The sequence below is a fragment of the Canis lupus genome, chromosome 33 (assembly GCF_003254725.2).
Source record: "Canis lupus dingo isolate Sandy chromosome 33, ASM325472v2, whole genome shotgun sequence".
NCBI classification, from domain to species: domain Eukaryota; kingdom Metazoa; phylum Chordata; class Mammalia; order Carnivora; family Canidae; genus Canis; species Canis lupus.
The window spans coordinates 20328590-20347020 of NC_064275.1; the positions used below are offsets into that span (position 1 = coordinate 20328590).

The window sequence follows — 18431 nt, forward strand, 5'->3', positions numbered from 1 at the left end:
GGAAAGAAAATATATGTCTTACTTGTGTTTTTGAGGGAGCTGGTAAATTAACCTATTTATATATTTACACATCACCTATTTATATATTTACACATCTCTGGTTATGTTTACACATTTAAATGGACTGCCTCGGATCCAAGCCCTGCAGCATCGTGTTATGAAGCTCTAGGTTTATAAACTACAAGGAAAACATTCTATGCCTTGACTGTGAGAGGAACTTTGCAAGTCAGAAGACATGCCTTTTACAAGCAATAAAATGAAGCTGTCAGCCATTGCAAATGGACCAAGATAGAGGTCACATGACTAAACCACCTCTGGACCAGGCAGTCTCTGATGTATTTTACTCCAGTTTCAATCTATTAATCAGAGGAGTTGAGAGAGCAATAATTTAAACGCTGCAATAATCAATTCCATAACACATTAATAGAAGCTACAGTCAAACTTTCCCACACCACTGACTACATTGGAATCCTGACAGGAGCCCTAGGGCCATGCTTAATTTGCATTAAATTTACATAAAATTGTAAATCAAGAATACATGAACACAGCCCTAATATTTGTTAGTGCTTAGATCTTTCCTGATAGATGGATTGAAACTGCTGGTGGTTTGACTTTGCTTGCAATAAAATTTGCAGCTGATCAGCTTTGTTCTCTTTCTGCAATTATGGGGAAAGGGACCCATGAGAGCTATTGTTTGGGGGCATGCGTATGCCACTTAGGGTTTTTATCCTATAAAACCATGACTCAGGTGTGCCCTTGGAAACCCCAATCTAGGAGCAGATTATCCCCAATGACTTTGCAGATCCTTGACACTGGATTTGTTCACAAATAATTTACCATTAAATGGAGATATAATTTAAAAAGAAAGCTGGCCAGCTGAGATGATGTCAAGGCCTCTGGAAATTTTTATTTTTCTAAATAACATTTACTATCATAAAAACAGATAATTAGTAACACTCTTTATGCTAAAGATAAAAATCAAGCCTTCAGCAAAGCATCCAGTACCCAACAGCTGATAAAGTGCACCTCACATGGTTCTAAGCATTCTGTTTGTTCTTGTTACCCTGTTCCAACTTATTTCAATCGCTGTGGCCTTTGCTGTGTGCTTTTAAATTTGGGACTAGGAGAGAATATTCTTATCAAGGGTACTGGCTCACAATGGCAAGATTCCACCTTCTATATTCTCCTTGTTCCTCTTATTCTAAATCTATCCTTTCAGAGAAAAAAATAACACTTAAATGCAATAAGGCATTTGAAAGTTGTTTTTTTTTTTCCACAAAGGATTTTGCAAATATTTTGTACATCATGTTTATTTTCTGCTTCTCACCTCTCCCTTAACATCCACTTATCCCATCTTTTCTTACCTTGCACGATCAAGTAAACTTGGGAGGTCTTGGGCTCATGCTGTGTCTGAACCGAGCAAGTATAGGAACCCTCATCATAGACATCCACCTTCTGGATTCGGAGGCTGTATTCCAGAGAATGGCGTTTCTCCAGCTCAACCCGAGGGTCCAGAGACCACTTGTCATGTCCAGCAAAAATGATGCCAGAACGGTTCAACCAGGCCACCTTCGAGTTCTTGTCTTCTACAACACACCTGGTAGAGCAGAATAACAACATTAGCACCTTAGCCATGCCTGCATCTGCATTCATTCTCCACATGATTGTCCTCAACAAGACCAATCAAGAACAATAATTATATGCAGGATGAATAATTGCCATGCCATTTCTTAGAGACCTAGCTATTGCCACTATTTCTCCTAAGATCTAATTACCATCCAATGGATGGATGTCATTATATTGGACCCAATTCGGCAATAAACAATGAATATGAAAAATGCTGGCAAATAAAATTAAATAGATATTGACTTCCCACTGGATTATCTTCTTCTTGTCTAGGAAAAGGTCATTCACACAGAACTCCATCTGTTTCAGTAACTGAGAATTTGACAAGTGATAATGTGGCACATTTACTGAGTTTTGAATTGTCTTAATTCTTTCATAAGTACTTCCTAAAGTCCTGTGTGATGATAGATACAATTTATGCCCCACTGCTGTAGGAATTGGACAAGATTTCAGAATTTGCTTCAGATTCTTATAAGTTTGGAATGCCCTCTCCCAGGAGCAAGAAGTGTCTAAGTCAATCCAAAGGTAAGTAGATAAGTATGGTGTCAAGGAAATCAAACCTAATATCATCTTGCCTAAGTCTGCTTCCAGCTGCTAAGGGCAGCAGGTTGTGCGCTGGCAAAATGGCTTACAACCAGCATTTCTGGCGCATCAGAACAGATTCAATATTTAATGGGAAATGAAATAACCAATTTTGTAGTTCATTTTCCAAGAAAGATGAAGGGGAAATCTTTATTTGAATGGTGACTTATTTTAAAAAACCTAAAAGGGGGCAGCCCAGGTGGCTCAGCGGTTTAGCGCTGCCTTCAGCCCAGGGCATGATCCTGGAGACCCAGGATCGAGTCCCACATCCAGCTTCCTGCATGGAGCCTGCTTCTCCCTCTGCCTATGTGTCTCCTCTCCCTCTCTCTCTCTCTGTCTCTCAAGAATAAATAAATAAATATTTTTTAAAAAAACCTAAAAGGATCTCTTTCTGAAACTTGTAAGAAAGAGGCAAAGAATGCAGATTAATGTAGAAGGAGCAAATACTTTGTAGCTAATGTTGTTTTCTCCTTCAATTCCTGTAAGAATCTGGAAATGGAAAAATTGAGCAAAAACAAACAAACAAACTTCTCTCTGCATCCCTTTGGCAAGATTTATGTCTGCCCCACAGGGAGATTGTCCCAGACCCTGTTCACAACTGTAGAGCCATCTGCTCAGCACTCTGGGGCATGAGGGATGGAGAGAAGAAGCCAGGAGCATGACAGCAGAACAATTAAAATACCATGTTCTGTGTTTTCCAAACTAAGTCAAATCCAGGTTTCCTTTTAGGTCAAAAGAGTCAGTCATAAAGATTCTGGATCTACACATAGACAGGAAATTGATGCATCATCTACAGGCTGTCTATAGTAGGCATACAGAGGCCACCTCATTCTGGAAAAAGAGAAAAGCTGAATTCTTTTAGAATACCTCACCTATGGTTCAAAAGACCTTCTATTATTTTTAAGTGAATTGAATATCTTATTTAACATGAGAATTTTATTTATTTACTTGAGTTCTATAATACGCAGGTCTCTCTTTTCTTCTCTACCTATTTATTTTCAAGAATATAAGTAGATGAAGTCAACATTTAATGTCTCTATTACCCAATATGTATCTCTCTTCCATAGAGATATTGTTGGGATTAGTTGTATGTGTTTGATAATTTAGAACTTCTCCATGAGAGAGTACAAAGCTAACTTCATGGATTCTTGCTGTTTCTTTCCAGACATGATTGGACTCTTCCTGTTTTATTATTATTTGGCATTGTTTCTCTGTCCTTCATGGTATTTGTGACACTTGTCAACTGAGAATCATTTGTGAATTAATAGGCTGTTTTCTGCTTTCTAGAACATAAATGAAACGACTGACGTAGATTTACCGTGTTTTTCTCTTCTATAGAGAAGAATGGCAATTTGCCTCTGTAAATGCATTTTAAATCTTGTATCATGTACCTCCTTGCACTTTTCTCATCCATGCAGCTCAACACAGCAGCAAACAGATATTGCTACATCATAGAGATTAATCTGAATAATGTCTAGCCCAAAATATGTTCCTAATATGTTCATTTTGGGAAAAAAATACCATGTAACATTTCACATAAATATGGCCTACAAATCAATTAAAGACAGATATATTTTGCCCTGTTCATTTAGGTACCACCAAAAATTAATCTTATATATTAGGTACTTGGTAAATACCTGTTGTTAAATTGATAGTGTCACACACACAGAGTAGAAGACATATAGTTACCTATTTTCCACTCTCCCATCCTAAACCCTATAACATCAACAAATGAATCAGACAAATTTCCTTATCAGCACAAGGTACAGTTTCTAAATCAGGTGTTTAGGGTCCTTTCAACATTTTAGCAATTTTTGTCCATACACAAGTTAAAATTATCACACAGATCATTATTCCAAATTATTCTCTGAGAGTGTTCAGATTTATCTTACCTAAAGAAGTAATGGACTATTTCAGCAAAACTGCCAGACCCATAAAAATGTATTAACTGAAACAATACATTATGTGGAAATTTTGCTATGACAATCTATATAACATCTTATTCTTACATTGTGTTTCACTTATATTTATTTTTAAAGTTTATCTTTTACTTACAAATAGATGAAAGGCATAGAATACATACACATATACACTCACACTTTTTATTAACTTAGTATAGTTAGCCAGGAAGCCAAACAGAGCACAGTGCAGTATTTCTGTATGTTTTTTAATTTTTACTTTCAGTAACCTCTACACCCGACACGGAGCTTGAACTCACAACCCTGAGATCAAGAGTCACATGCCCCTCTGACTGAGCGAGCCAGGTGCCCCAATGATGTAGTATTTTTAAAAGGAAAACAATTCCTCTAGATATTTAAGGGTTCTTTATATGTAGCCAGTCGTTCCAAAGTAAATATATTGACTCTATAAACTAGAAAATCATCTTTCTACATGACTAAAACTTTTATACTGAAAAATGGCAAAAATATTACAATTTTAGAACTAATTTCGTTTTTAAAATTTTGATATCTTGATTTAAGGTGGCAACTATTTCAAACCATAAGAAATACACATAAAAAAAAGATGGTAAGAGTCAAAATAATCTCAATTTGTAGAACTTTTGGTGGTTCAGTGAAAATAACCAGTTACAGAACACCTAGTTATTAAAAAATGAGGAAATGTCAATTTAATGCTGATCCTGTTTCCCAACATGCACTGACTGACCAGCAAGCATCATGAGCTTCCATCTATGAGTTAAGTTAGCTTAATTGTGCATTAGGTATTCCTGTAGAGTAAATGAGACTTCTCATGCCATGCCATCATAATATAATAATGAATTATCCCCTACCCAGAATGCTACTTCAATACCAGACAATCTAGTTCAGAACTGGATATCTAATGACTTTATCTTCAATATCAGATGTGGCTAAAGCTGGAGAAGTATGAAGAGATGTATTTTATTAATAAAATATTTTATTTTAATTTTTTATTTGAATTCAATTTAGTTAGTGTAGTATAATTAGTTTCACGGGTAGAATTTAGTGATTCATCAGTTGCCTATAATACTCAGTGCTCACTATATCAAGTACCCTCCTTTATGCCCATCACCCAATTACCCCAACCCCCCACCAACCTGCCCTCCAGCAAACCTCAGTTTGTTTCCTATAGTTAAGAGTCTCATGGTTTGCCTCTTTCTCTGTTTTTATCTTATTTTCTTTCCCTTCCCCTACGTTCATCTGTTTTGTTTCTTAAATTCCACATATGAGTGAAATAATACGGTATTTGTCTTTCTCTGACTGACTTATTTCACTTAGCATAATACCCTCTAGTTCTATCCACATTGTTGCAAATGGCAAGATTTCATTTTTTGATGGCTGAGTAATATTCCATTATATATATATATATATATATATATATATATATATACACACACACACAAATTATATACACACACACATTATATACACACTCACATACACACATCTTCTTCATCCATTCATCTGTCATTTGTCAATGGATATCTGGGCTCTTCCCATAGTTTTGCTATTGTGGATACTGCTGCTATAAACGTTGGGGTGCAGGTGCTCCTTTGAATCCTATGTCTGTATCTGTTGAATAAATACCTAGTAGTACAATTGGTGGGTCATAGGGTAGTTTTATTTTTAACTTTCTGAGTAGGTCCCATACTGTTTTCCAGAGTGACTGCACCAGTTTGCATTTGCACCAACAGTGTAAGAGGGTTAGTCCTTTCTTCCCATCCTTGCCAACATCTGCTGTTTCCTGAGTTGTTAATTTTAGTCATTCTGACCAGTAAGAGGTGGTTAGTGAGATGTATTTTAAAAATCTGTAAGTGTTACGTATTGTTTAGATGTAACAGAATGTTTCCTCTAGGAGTTCATGATGTTGCAAACCATTCCTGGATTTAGAAAGGACTGCTCCTTAAAGAGAGTGGGTGTTGGTGTCAAGAAGAGAGGGAGAGAGAATCCCTCCTCTTCAGCTGGGATTTTTTGGCAGGTAGCTGAGAACATGAGGTTATAATACAGAGTACCAACTTCTCTAGGAAATCCTCAGTTATTAGTATTCCGTCCTTTTTCATGGATCTTTCTTATGACCTCGTTATACACCACACTGCATTAAAGTTATCTGCATTTATCTTTCCTTTGAGCTTATTAATGACAGTGACCCTCCTGAAACTTGTCTGTGGAGCCCTCACAGGTCCTAGCAGTATACCCACCATGCACACAGTAGGCACTCACTGAAACGTGGAATAAGTAAACTGAATTTAACACATTGACATTAGGTCAAAAATCAAATATTAGTTAATTATCTAAGAGGTGCAGAATAGATGGGTAACTATATTAACATTTCTTAAGAAATAATTAAAAGTATTAGATACAAGGTGGAATTTTAAAAGAGAATTATTGAGTGTGGTAGTAGCATGAAAGTAAAGGAGAGAAAAATATGTGCTCAGTGCTTTCATTATAAAGAAACTTCATCCCTGAGAATTACATAATCTATGTCACATGTGAAAAAGTGAGAGAAACATAAAGCAATAGATAAATGTTTAGTGGGTTGCCCACTTTAGCCATGAACCCACAAATATCAGGTGGGTTACTTACCTTAACTGTGGGCCTATGATTTTTTTTAAAAATCAGCTTTAAAAAAATTACAGGAAAGGCAAGCAAACAAATTTTTATCTTCCCTGTTCAGTATATCTGCAGCCATAAAACTGTCACAAAAAATCAATGCACCCATAAAAATCTCAAGCATTGGATCTCTGCAAACACTTTACACCAAGCATATTATGCACATTTATACAAACAGGTACATCGACAATTCTACTCATACTGCCTAAGTCTGCTTCTAAAATGATGAGTATAATTGGAGGCAGAACAGACATGCTAAATTTGGTCTGTAGCAATAAATTGCTTAATAGCATATTTGCTGACAGTACATCCAAGATATAAGTGATACAGATCTATCAGATATTAAACCTATTCAATTGCTACTAGACATATCTCTTCATATTTAACAAACATTACTTGCTGCTAAAAAATGTTTCAATTTGGCATTAGAATTTATCCAAACTTGGGGATCCCTGGTTGGCTCGGCAGTTTAGCGCCTGCCTTCAGCCCAGGGCGTGATTCTGGAGACCTGGGATCGAGGCCCACATCGGGTCCCTGCATGGAGCCTGCTTCTCCCTCTGGCTGTGTCTCTGCTTCTCTCTCTCTCTCTCTCTCTCTCTGTATTCTCATGAATAAATAAATAAAATCTTTTAAAAAATTTTATCCAAACTTTCCTTTCTTTCTCAGGAATATAATCTGGTATTTATTCATTTATCACAAGTAAGTGCATTACTCAATCTCTCATCAATTATCTATCCTCATACTTCTCACATGTAAGGACCAGGGCAGTGGAATGCATAAGTAAGAGATTTGTTTTTAAAATTAAGAATGTGAGACCAGTGGTTCTCAAGTGGGGGCAATTCGTACTTGCAGATGATATTTGGCAATATCTGGAGATATTTTTTTGGTTGTCACAACCTGAAGTGGGGAGGTTGCTACTGGCATCTAGTGGGTAGAGGCCAAGGATGCTGCTAAACATCCTACAACATAAAAGACAATCTCCATAATAAAGACCTCACAAACGTTGACAGGGCTGAGCTGAAAAACTCTGAGTCAGACTTTGGTCTCTTGCTTTAAATATCTGGAAGCATAGGGCAAACATCAACAACGGTGTTTTTTAATAAGCATATGGTTCTTAATTTGCAGACACTTAATCGCCTCCAGCGAAGTCCCTGAATTATAAGTCATGTTCATGATAGAATCACTACAATGAAGTCTAGTCATACTTTAGTTATGGTTAGTAGTAAATGAAACATTACTCCTTTGCTGTTTTATTTTAGCATCACAATTATACATCAATATAGTCTTGTACAGACAGTCCCCAGCTTACAATGATTCGACTGATAATTTCTCAACCTTACAAGACGGTGAAAGCAATTTTAGTAGAAATCGCATCGTGAATTTTGAGTATCGATCTTTCCTCAAGCTACTAATACATGGTAAGATACTCTTTTGTGATGCGGGGCAGCAGCAACGAACCACAGCTCCTAGTCAGCCTTGCCATCACGAGGGTGAATGACTGATATACCTACAACCATTCCTTTTTTTCACTTTCAGTGGTCAATAAATTACATGAGACATTCACTACTTTATTATAAAATAGGTTTTGTGTTAGATGATTTTGCCCAACTGTAGGCTACTGTAAGTGTTCTGAGCACATTGAAGGTAGGCTAGGCTAAGTTATGATGTTCAGTATGTTAGGCATTTTTGATTTATGTTTCCAACTTAGGATGGGTTTATTGGGATGTAACCCAATAATCGTGAGTCAAGGAAGATCTGTGCACTACTGATGGTGAATAGGAAATCTATAAATTCACTGCTTCCTAATTTAATGCTGGAGAAATTATTTAATTATTTAAATTATTTAAGTTTTTTCGGGACGCCTGGGTGGCTCAGCAGTTGAGTGTCTGCCTTTGGCTCAGGGAGTCATCCTGGAGTCCCAGGATCAAGTCCCACATCAGGCTTGCAGCATGTAGCCTGCTTCTCCCTCTGCCTGTGTCTCTGCCTCTCTCTCTCTCTCTCTCTCTCTCTCTTTCTCTTTGTATCTCTCATGAATCAGTAAATAAAATCTTTAAAAAAAAACTTTGGTCTTTTACTTTCTTTCTCTGTATAAGATGGGTCCATAACATCTAGAACAGATAAGAAAGAATCAACTCTTTTGGGGCAATTTGAGTTTTAGGGAAATTGTTAATCTTTATTCTTTGGAAAGCTTTTAAACTTTTATTATTTTTCACATTTGTGACTTTCCCTCTTTTGTAAGGTGTGTAATGAATGATTCAAGATGTGGATTGAAGGGAAGTTTTCAAGAATGTGTTTCCCCTTTATCTTGATGTTGTTTGCATTATAACTTTAACCCTACAAACAAAATCCTTATGAATCATCAAAACAATCATAGAATGTAGAGGGGAAAAAGACTCGGGATGCCTGGATGGCTCAGTGGTTGAGCACCTGCCTTCAGCCCAGAGCATGATCCTGGAGACCGGGGATCAAGTCCCACGTCGGGCTCCCTGCATGGAGCCTGCTTCTCCCTCTGCCTGTGTCTCTCATGAATAAATAAAATCTTTAAAAAAAAAAAAAAAAAAGGAAAGAGTCTCTGTCTGAGAGAGAAGGCTGTACATTCCCAGCATTAGTGTGTAAAATCAGGGAACGCAGACGATGGGACTAAGCAGGCTCTCTTAAGTCAGAGGTCCTTAGTCTGATTTTATCATATTATTTTAAGTATGATGAATTCCAACAGAACTATGAAAACACATTAAAAGCAATAAATGCCCAATTAGTGAAAAACCAAATTTAAATATTTTTAAATTATTAATCATTTTGTGACATCTCTTGTTTTATTATCATGTTATAAGATTAAACTCAGAAAAAAAGAGAACTGTGAGGCCTCACTAGTGACCCTTAGGTGTTCCTGCTAGCCTTGTCTGCAGCAAGAAGCTTCAGCTCTCTAGCTGTCTTGCTCCCATTTTTACCACCTTCTAGACTTGATTTATGGCTTTGAACCCTGCCTACTCTCGTGACCTCATTCTGTTGTTCTTATGCACGTATGCTCTCTTAATCTTGATCCTCTTGAACCTCTTAAACTGATCTTAGTTTGATGATAATTTATTTTTCTAGATTCCTACTGAATTTTAGTTCAATTAACACCAATACAGTATCTACATGCTATGATTATCGTCCCGCAGCCCAGCTGCTTTGTACACATTCATGTACAAGTGACTGCATGCACAAATGCATATAAGTATACATACAGAAGGAGTGACAGATGTTCCGGAGAGGGTGAAAATGGAGAGGTAGCAAACCACAGGAACCACAGGAACCAGATTCATGTGGATCTATTTAAATTGTCACAACAATTTAAGAATTTGTACACTTCTGATGGAATGTTAGGGTAAAATAAATACTATTTAGTTCATACAAGAAAACCAATTTTAGTTCTGGCCTTCAGAACACAGGTAGGTCACTTAGCCTCTCCATATCTTAGTTTTTCATAACTAAAATGAAGTTGATGATACTTTATCCAACCTCTTAGAATTACTTATAGGGTAGTTCCATAAATAAAATGAGATGATGTACACGGAAACACTGTATAAGATGTAAAACAACATGCTCATCTTCATACTCTCTCTTGGTTGAGTATGATAGATAAGAACATCGTTATATATAGGGGTGGCTATGAAGGAAAAACAGTGACTTTCCCAGGCCATTCAAAAAGTTTATCCCTTCACAGAATGTGATGACACCCACTAAATATCTATTATTACCTAGATTCTCTGATCAATCACGTATTTCTTTAAATATTCAATTTGCACTAGGTATTTGCATGTGCTATGCTGACAAAGCACTCTTCCTGTGATTGGCTTATTATCTACTCAGATGATTCATCACCTATAAGAGCAAAAAAGAAACTACAGTGGCAACTGGTAAAGCCAGGACAGTTTGTGTCATTTCTGAAGCAATGAAAAGTCTTCCCTAGAAATGCTTTTTATCTCTTACTATCAGTAGGGAGGACTTGTCCATGCATCCTTATATAAGCATGTATATGACACATGTATTGCTATATTTTCAGGCTCATTTTATTTTTCTTTTTTTTAATTTTTATTTATTTATGATAGTCACAGAGAGAGAGAGAGAGAGAGAGGCAGAGACATAGGCTGAGGGAGAAGCAGGCTCCATGCACCGGGAGCCCGACGTGGGACTCGATCCCGGGTCTCCAGGATCGCGTCTTGGGCCAAAGGCAGGCGCCAAACCGCTGTGCCACCCAGGGATCCCCAGGCTCATTTTCTTACAGAAGAAGCATTAACATATATTCATGCAGGTGGTACAAGCGAGGAAAGGAAGTAGAGAAGGAGCAGAAATTATTCACCAAATTAGGTACTGAGTATGTCGCAAAACCTCTCAATTCTCGGAGGGTCTGTGTGTTCCTCTGCTTTTCACATCAATTGTGTCATCTCTGCATTCACATAGAAGAAATGAATGGAAAACGGGAAAAAAAGAAATTCTATAAAGAGATCAAAATTGAGGCTGAGGCCAGGAGAGAATGGAGTTCTACCCCAGTCACAGCTAAGATCAATCCCAGGAACGTTTATAAGTGGCTGGAAACAGCTCTCCTAGGTTCTTTCCAAGAGTCTTCGATCAGTTTAGAAAACAAATCATTATTTTCTTAGTCACAACATAACTTAAGATTCTCCATTTTCTTGTCAGAAGTGAAGTGGAAAAGTCATGGGTTCCATAGTTTAGTAGCTTTTGGCAAGTTACTTAGCAGAGAAAGGCAGCGCGGGGCATGTTTATGGGTTCAAGTTAGAAGCAGGAGCCAGTTTCCTGCTCTGCATTCTAGCACCATCACATGCTTGCTCTGTGCTCTCAGGATATTTGCTTAACTTCTCTATGCCTAAGTTTCTTCATCTATAAAATGAAGACTGTAATAGTTTCTACTTAATGGCCAGTTGTAATATTTAAATGGGTGAATTTTAAACCCATTCAGAGCAGTGTCTGGCCCTAAAAGGTTCATAATTACCAAAGAGCTTCAGTGTTTTCCTTTAGCAAAACATGGATAACGACTATCTTCTCATATGATTGCAATTGTTAAATGGGCTAAAGTATTTAGAATACCCAGTAAGCTGTGGAAAAGCCTAATAAAATCTTGTCCCTGTTGCTTTTTGTAATTTGAATCTTGGGCATTTCGTTCTGCATAAGTCCCATTGTTGGGCTAAACCCAGTAACCACCAGAAACTGTTTAATCCAATTCTTTACTTATTAAAAGGCATTTCCAAAAAAAAAAAAAAAAAAAAGGCATTTCCAGGGACAACTCCTTCTGCAGGCCTGGATTCTCTTGTATCTGATGCCCCTCTGGCCCCTCTAGTCAGAGCCCACACATGCATGGTTCTCTCTTCAGGGCAGCCCGAACAGAGGACAACTGGTCCATGCTGTACTTTGTGATCTACTAAAAATCTTCTTGGCAAAATTGGGGTTCCTCCTGGACCGGGTGAGTCACAGTCTATGCTTTATGGGCCCTCAGGCTACAAGAACAAGGTTTATCTTTTCTTCTTCTCAATATGTGAGTGGCAATTATCCTCTCACCAAAACAGCAAGTATCTATAGCTCCTTTCCTCTCCTATAAACTACAGGTTCTCCTCTTCCCTCAGCACTAGCTTGAATGAGAATGAGAAGCAATTTTAAATCTTGCTTTTGTTTTGATTCTTGCTATAAGTCTCTGTTCTCTGTGAAAAATCTCTCTCATTTAGAGGGGGGGGAAACAAGCTGCCTTTAGTTGTATCTTTGAAAGAATAAAATTAGTCTTAGAATCCTGGCTCAGATTTCTAGTTGAAATTTTTATTCACTATGCAATTAAAAACAATTCCACAACTATTTAAAGAAAATTTTGTTATCTTCTGAGTCATTACAAAGTAAATATCCAAAGTATGCTAAGTTCTAGAAAGAAAAAAAAAATGTGCTCTATACTATGTAGAGTTTACTCTTTATCTCATTCCAGCAGTAGGGAGAAATAAAAAGTGCTCACAATAAATTATAATGCACTTAGGATGAGCATTCTGTGGTATGAGACATGGCTGGAAAGTCAGGAGACTATTTTCCATAAGTCTCGCTTGAAAACCCAGCCCCTTACTTTATAATCTTATCATACACAGCATTATGTAAATGTTACCATTGGAGCAGAGCTACGTTATAATACGACTCCTCATTACATGCATTTAGATAAAATTTAGATCAAATTATGCCCTCTAAGACATGGCAATTAATAAATACAGAGTATATGATATAACAGAGTTAACATACAGTAAGCATGTAAGTAAATAAATGAGTAATGAGACCATAAGAGCTACCATTAGAAAAGGGCCCTGCTCTCTAGTTTGTCTTCCCTGGTAAAGGGAATGGAAATAAAGGCAGATAAATATAAAGAGTAAAAAGAAGTCTATTTTTTAAATGTACTTCGTGGATACAGATGTGAAATAGGGCACTCTGGTAGCTGCAAATTGAAGGAGCACATATTATCAAAGAGATCCATCTTAGCTGAAGGAAATGTAGTGGTCCCCTCCCCCTGCTGACATGAAGCCAATAGATCACTGATGAATGCTTATAAATCACAAGGACAGTTCTCACATGGAGAATTATAATCATAGGCATTTTTCTGACTTCCACGTTTGCTTTTCCATCACCCACATTCTACCCCATTTCACTTTGTTTCCTAGCCCCAAAAGTATTTTTTTCCTTCAGCACTTTCTTCTAAAGGACAATGATGCGAAGAGGTCTTCATCCTCATGTGATAGTCGGTTCCTGTGGTTCTTCTTTCTCTCCCCATCTTTTTTTCTCCCCCTTACCTAAATCCTTCCTTGGAGGCCTGCCTGTCTTCACCACATCAACAATCAGGATGTGAATGGGACTCGAGATTAAGTAATCAAAGAGAGCTTTAGAAATTAATGAGAGGGGGACATTTGAGTGGCTCAGTGGTTGAGCATCTGCCTTTGGCTCAGGACATGATCCAGGGTCCTGGGATTGAGTCCCTCATGGGGCTCCCTGTGGGGAGCCTGCTTTTCCCTCTGCCTATGTCTCTGCCTCTCTCTGTGTGTGTCTCTTTTGAATAAATAAATGAAATCTCTTTTTAAAAAAGAAGAAATTACTGAGAGAATGGGCATGAAGGCAAGACCTCATGAGTTTGAGATGAAAACGCAATTTATAAATAATTTCTAAAATTTCATACCAGCCTTAGTTAAATGTTGAATGAAAAGATAAGAAGAGAGAGAAAGAAAGAGCTAAATCGAAGTGGAGATTAATGAGGCATTGTTTTGAAATCATTGCTTTCTTTCTTCTGGGTTACTTATATCACCAGGGACTCTGTTGAATTCTCTAAATGTGCTCAGGAACCTGATCTGAGCAGCAGCAAGAATTACATTGACTAATAGTCAACATAATGTTGATATTGTGGTATTAATCATAATGTTGATAGTAGTAGTCAATATTATATTGACTAATTAATGTCTACTCTCGCCCCAGGACAAGGCACCTTCACCTGGCTCTATCAAGACCACTTCTAGAAGGATGTTCGTAATCCACTAATAGCCCAATCCAGTGGATTTATTTTAAGTATTTGTCCTACTTCATCTTTTTATAGCTTTCAACACAATTCACCACTCATTCTTCATTTTCTTGTCTCTCTTCCTAACTCCCACTATTTCTCAATTTCCATAATCGGCCCCTCTTTCTCCACTCACGTCTTGGCTTCATGGAATAGTCCTCATACATTTCATCAGATTTTTTGGCTTTAATTATACTCCAACATACTGAAATCTAAAACAGCATACTCAGCTGTTCCACATAAATATCTGAAGGCACCTCAAATTTAGCATTTTTTGAACCTAAACTTATTATCTTCCATCTTATTCTTGTCCTCTTCCTAAATTTCCAGTTTTGGTTAATATAACCATAATCCATCTATTAATGAAAACTAGTAGCTACAGAGCTGTCCTTGTTTCCTTCTCCCTCATGTCATTTATGTAATCAAATATATTTTTACATTTTTTTCCCCTAAGATTGACCTCTAATCTCCATCCATACTATTACTACCATTGTTCAGAACCTTCTCTTCTATTGTCGGCATCACTTCCAACTGGTGTCCTAGCCTTCTAACTGGTGTTCTGGGCTCCAATGTTGCATCCCTCACCCATAGTTCTACCATTCATCCTTCATGCAGAACACACAAGAAGCTGATCATGTAATCCTCTTGTTTAAATGTACTTGTTCTTTTTTAATTTTAACAGTTCAAATAGATTAGCAAAACATATGTCAGCTCAACCTACCGTTCCAGCTGATCTCTTGACATCACACTCCCTCTCTGCTATGAACCTTATTCTTTCATTCGGCAAGTTCCTATTTGCTACACAAGTCATCTCAGGTGTGCCTTCTCTTGTGATGCATTCTCTAATTCTGTAGTTGCTTTCCTGCTCCGGCTAGCATTCTTTTTCTGCCTCACATCACTATTTTAAGAGTGAAGAACAACCATGTCTTCTCAATCTTTGCATCTCTATTGTCTCAAAAATGCCTGACACAAAATTCCTTAATAATTTATTCAATGAATGAATGAATTACCTAAAATCTTTTTCCTTTCATTTCACATTCTTAGAGATTTCTGTTTCCTAATACAATCTTGAAGGGGAAAGAATCCTACTATTCCCAATGGTTTAGAAAGACAGCTGTGGCAGGACAGAGCCCTTTTGTCTATTCTAATCTAGGCATTTTATTTCCCTTCACTTGATGCTACCATTTCTTCTCTCTCTCTTCGCCTGGAAGAGATAATACTTTTGTTTTTAAATTACTTTATTAACTAATTTACACAAATATTAATTGATTGATTTATTTGAGAGAGAGAGAGAGAGACAACACACACAAGCAAGTGGAGGGGCAGAGGGAGAGAGAGAATCTCAAACAGGCTCTGCCTTGAGTGGGAAGCCTGATACAAGGCTTGATATCATGACCCTGATATCGTGACTTGATCTGAAATCAAGAGTTGGATGCTCAACCGACTGAGCCACCCAGGTGCCCTGATATTATCTTTTTAATGATATATCTATGATGCACTATAATATATATGTCAAAAAAAATTTTTTAAAGAGAAATAGGGACACCTGGGTGGGTGGCTCAGCAGTTGAGCGCCTGCCTTTGGCCCAGGGTGTGATCCTGGAGTCCCTGGAACGAGTCCCATACCAGGCTCCCTACATGGAGCCTGCCCCTCTCTCTGCCTCTCTCTCTCTTTCTCTCTGTGTCTCTCATGAATACATAAATCTTAAAATAAATAAATAAATAAATAAATAAATAAATAAATAAATAAATAATAAATAAATAAATAAAATGTGTGGTGCAAACTTAACTCAAAAAATTTCTAAAAATATGCTGTATAGTAAAAACATAAGATGTGTTCAAAATCACCTGGGCCCCTATTCTTGTCTGGTGGACTTGAATACTGTCCTTGATATTATCCTACTGGTATTTCCTGCCCTAGAGGTTCATATTTAAGCATTGAAATTAACTTTTTTTTTTAATCAGTATTCAGATGTCACACCGAGGACAAACCACCTCTAGCTACATAATGTAATGTCTTATAGTGTGTCTCTGACTAACTCGTACCCAATAATTTCACTGTTTATTTCTGTGAAATAGGTTAATTTGATCTCACAAAACTTCAAAAATTTTTCTTTCCCCACTATATTTTATTGTACAATTAGCATTAGTAATTAGTAATTAGTAAATTCAGTATATTTCTTTACTCTTATTATTACAAGATATAATCTTTTCATTTTGGATGTCAGCCTCCAAATAAGTCATTAGAATCATGAAAAACTTCTCCAAAATACAGAATGAGAGCAGAATAATCATTACAAAATATTTTTAATGATTTATATTGTTCTTTTTTGTTCTCCAAGGGAAGATTTCCTAGAGTTCTTATTCTGTTACCCTGAATCACAGTATTCTCCCAAAGACTTCTATTAAAGGAACTATGATATTCAAGATATGTCCTTATATTCAACCTTCAGGAATGGTAGCGTGGATAGCCTTATTCAGAAGTGGAATATTTAGTTTCTTTATTAATTATTAAGTGTTAATCACTATATTCTGTCTTGAGATTAGAATATGGAGATCTAATAGCTATGGTATAAATCATATATTTTTGTTCATGTCTTATGTGACTCTTCCTCTCATTCCATCTCCTTTCTGCCATACTCTTTACAACTGATGCCACGAATCAAAGAAAATGGCTTACTTAGATGTCTTTACCTTTTGCTCTTATGTACTATGAGTCCCTTAATCTTTATGAACATTCTTTTGTCTAGATAAGACTTACTACTATGTCAATGATGCTTCACATTAAAATTATACCTCTGTTAAACTAAAAATTAAGAAAGTCCCTAATTTCTCAAAGTAGATCAGTGCAGAAATGATCAGAGTATATGAAAATCTGTGGGTATTCAATAAAAAACTCTCTAACAATGAAGAGAATTTCAAATATACAATTTCTTATGGATTACTCTGCCTCTGTATAACATCTAATCACAGAATACTGTGATTGAGGGTAACAAAATAGGAACTTCAGAAAATCTGCACTTAGAGGCCAGAATCAGAGCACAAAAGAGCAAAGATTGTACTGTTCATTAAGTAGATGCTTCCTTTAAGTGAGTCTAAGGCTGATTTTCTTTCCCAATCACTGAGTTCTACACAGGCCCTCTGTGGTCCCCATAGAACTCAGTGTGAGCACTGGCCAGTGAGTCCAATCTCATCAATTCAAAACCCTTTGGCAGTTTTCACTTACAGATTTCTCCTAATCATCTGCTCTTAGCAGCAACAAAATAGCAAGAGGAAAATAAAGCAAGATCAAAAGATACATATTCAATGCAAAACTGCTCAGCCTGTTAGCCCCAAGCAACAAATAAGTAGAGAACATTCTCCACAGTGTAGTAAAGTATGTTTCTGGGAGGCTAATGCTAGATGCAAATATACCAGAGGCAATGTTAAAAAAAATAAACAAGCCAACAACAAAAGCAAATCAAACCTGCATTTTTTTGTTCTTCCATATAGTTCATCCCAGTCTTTGTCCATCATGTAGGATATCAAGTTATTATTTTACAAGTAACATTAGAAGAGATTAACAATCTTATATCAGCTATTAACCTTTTCTTTTATATTATTTTTGCCTAAATTCTATATTTTGTAAATAGCATAGGAGATCAGACACTGGAGTTGCACAAAATGAAGATATAGAAAATAATATGTTTGTTACAATATGATCCTTTGCAGACCACCCACAAAGGAACTAAGCAAATTTCTCTAAAATCAGAACACACAATTAACTCTTTTATCCTATTTTAAAAGCCTAAACCTGTTCAAGTTGGTGATGCTGGGGTATGAGATCACACTAAAATCTTTCCCAAAGACCTCACAGTTACACCATTCCTTCTCAATATCAGATGAAAAGCTAGTAAGAATATGCTATAGGCCAGAATCATACTTGACTTAGCACACTTTTACTTGCCAACCTCCTGAAACGTACTACAGCTATAGTGGGAACTTAGAATTAGAGCTGTTCCTTGGATATCTCAGGTGCTTTCATTGCAGATTCCAATATTATAAACAGTGCAAGACATGGGCTTCAGCATC

General features: G+C 36.8%; 1 protein-coding gene across 6 annotated transcripts in view; it reads right to left on the bottom strand.

Moving 5' to 3' along the window:
- Positions 1-18431, bottom strand: part of LOC112677948 (limbic system associated membrane protein) — a 639114-nt gene that overhangs the window by 302233 nt on the left and 318450 nt on the right. For all 6 annotated transcript variants that reach the window (XM_025476809.3, XM_025476801.3, XM_025476791.3 and 3 more), the window contains exon 2: positions 1365-1597. In XM_025476809.3, coding sequence (XP_025332594.1) covers positions 1365-1597 — 233 coding nt within the window. The remainder of the gene's footprint in view (positions 1-1364; positions 1598-18431) is intronic.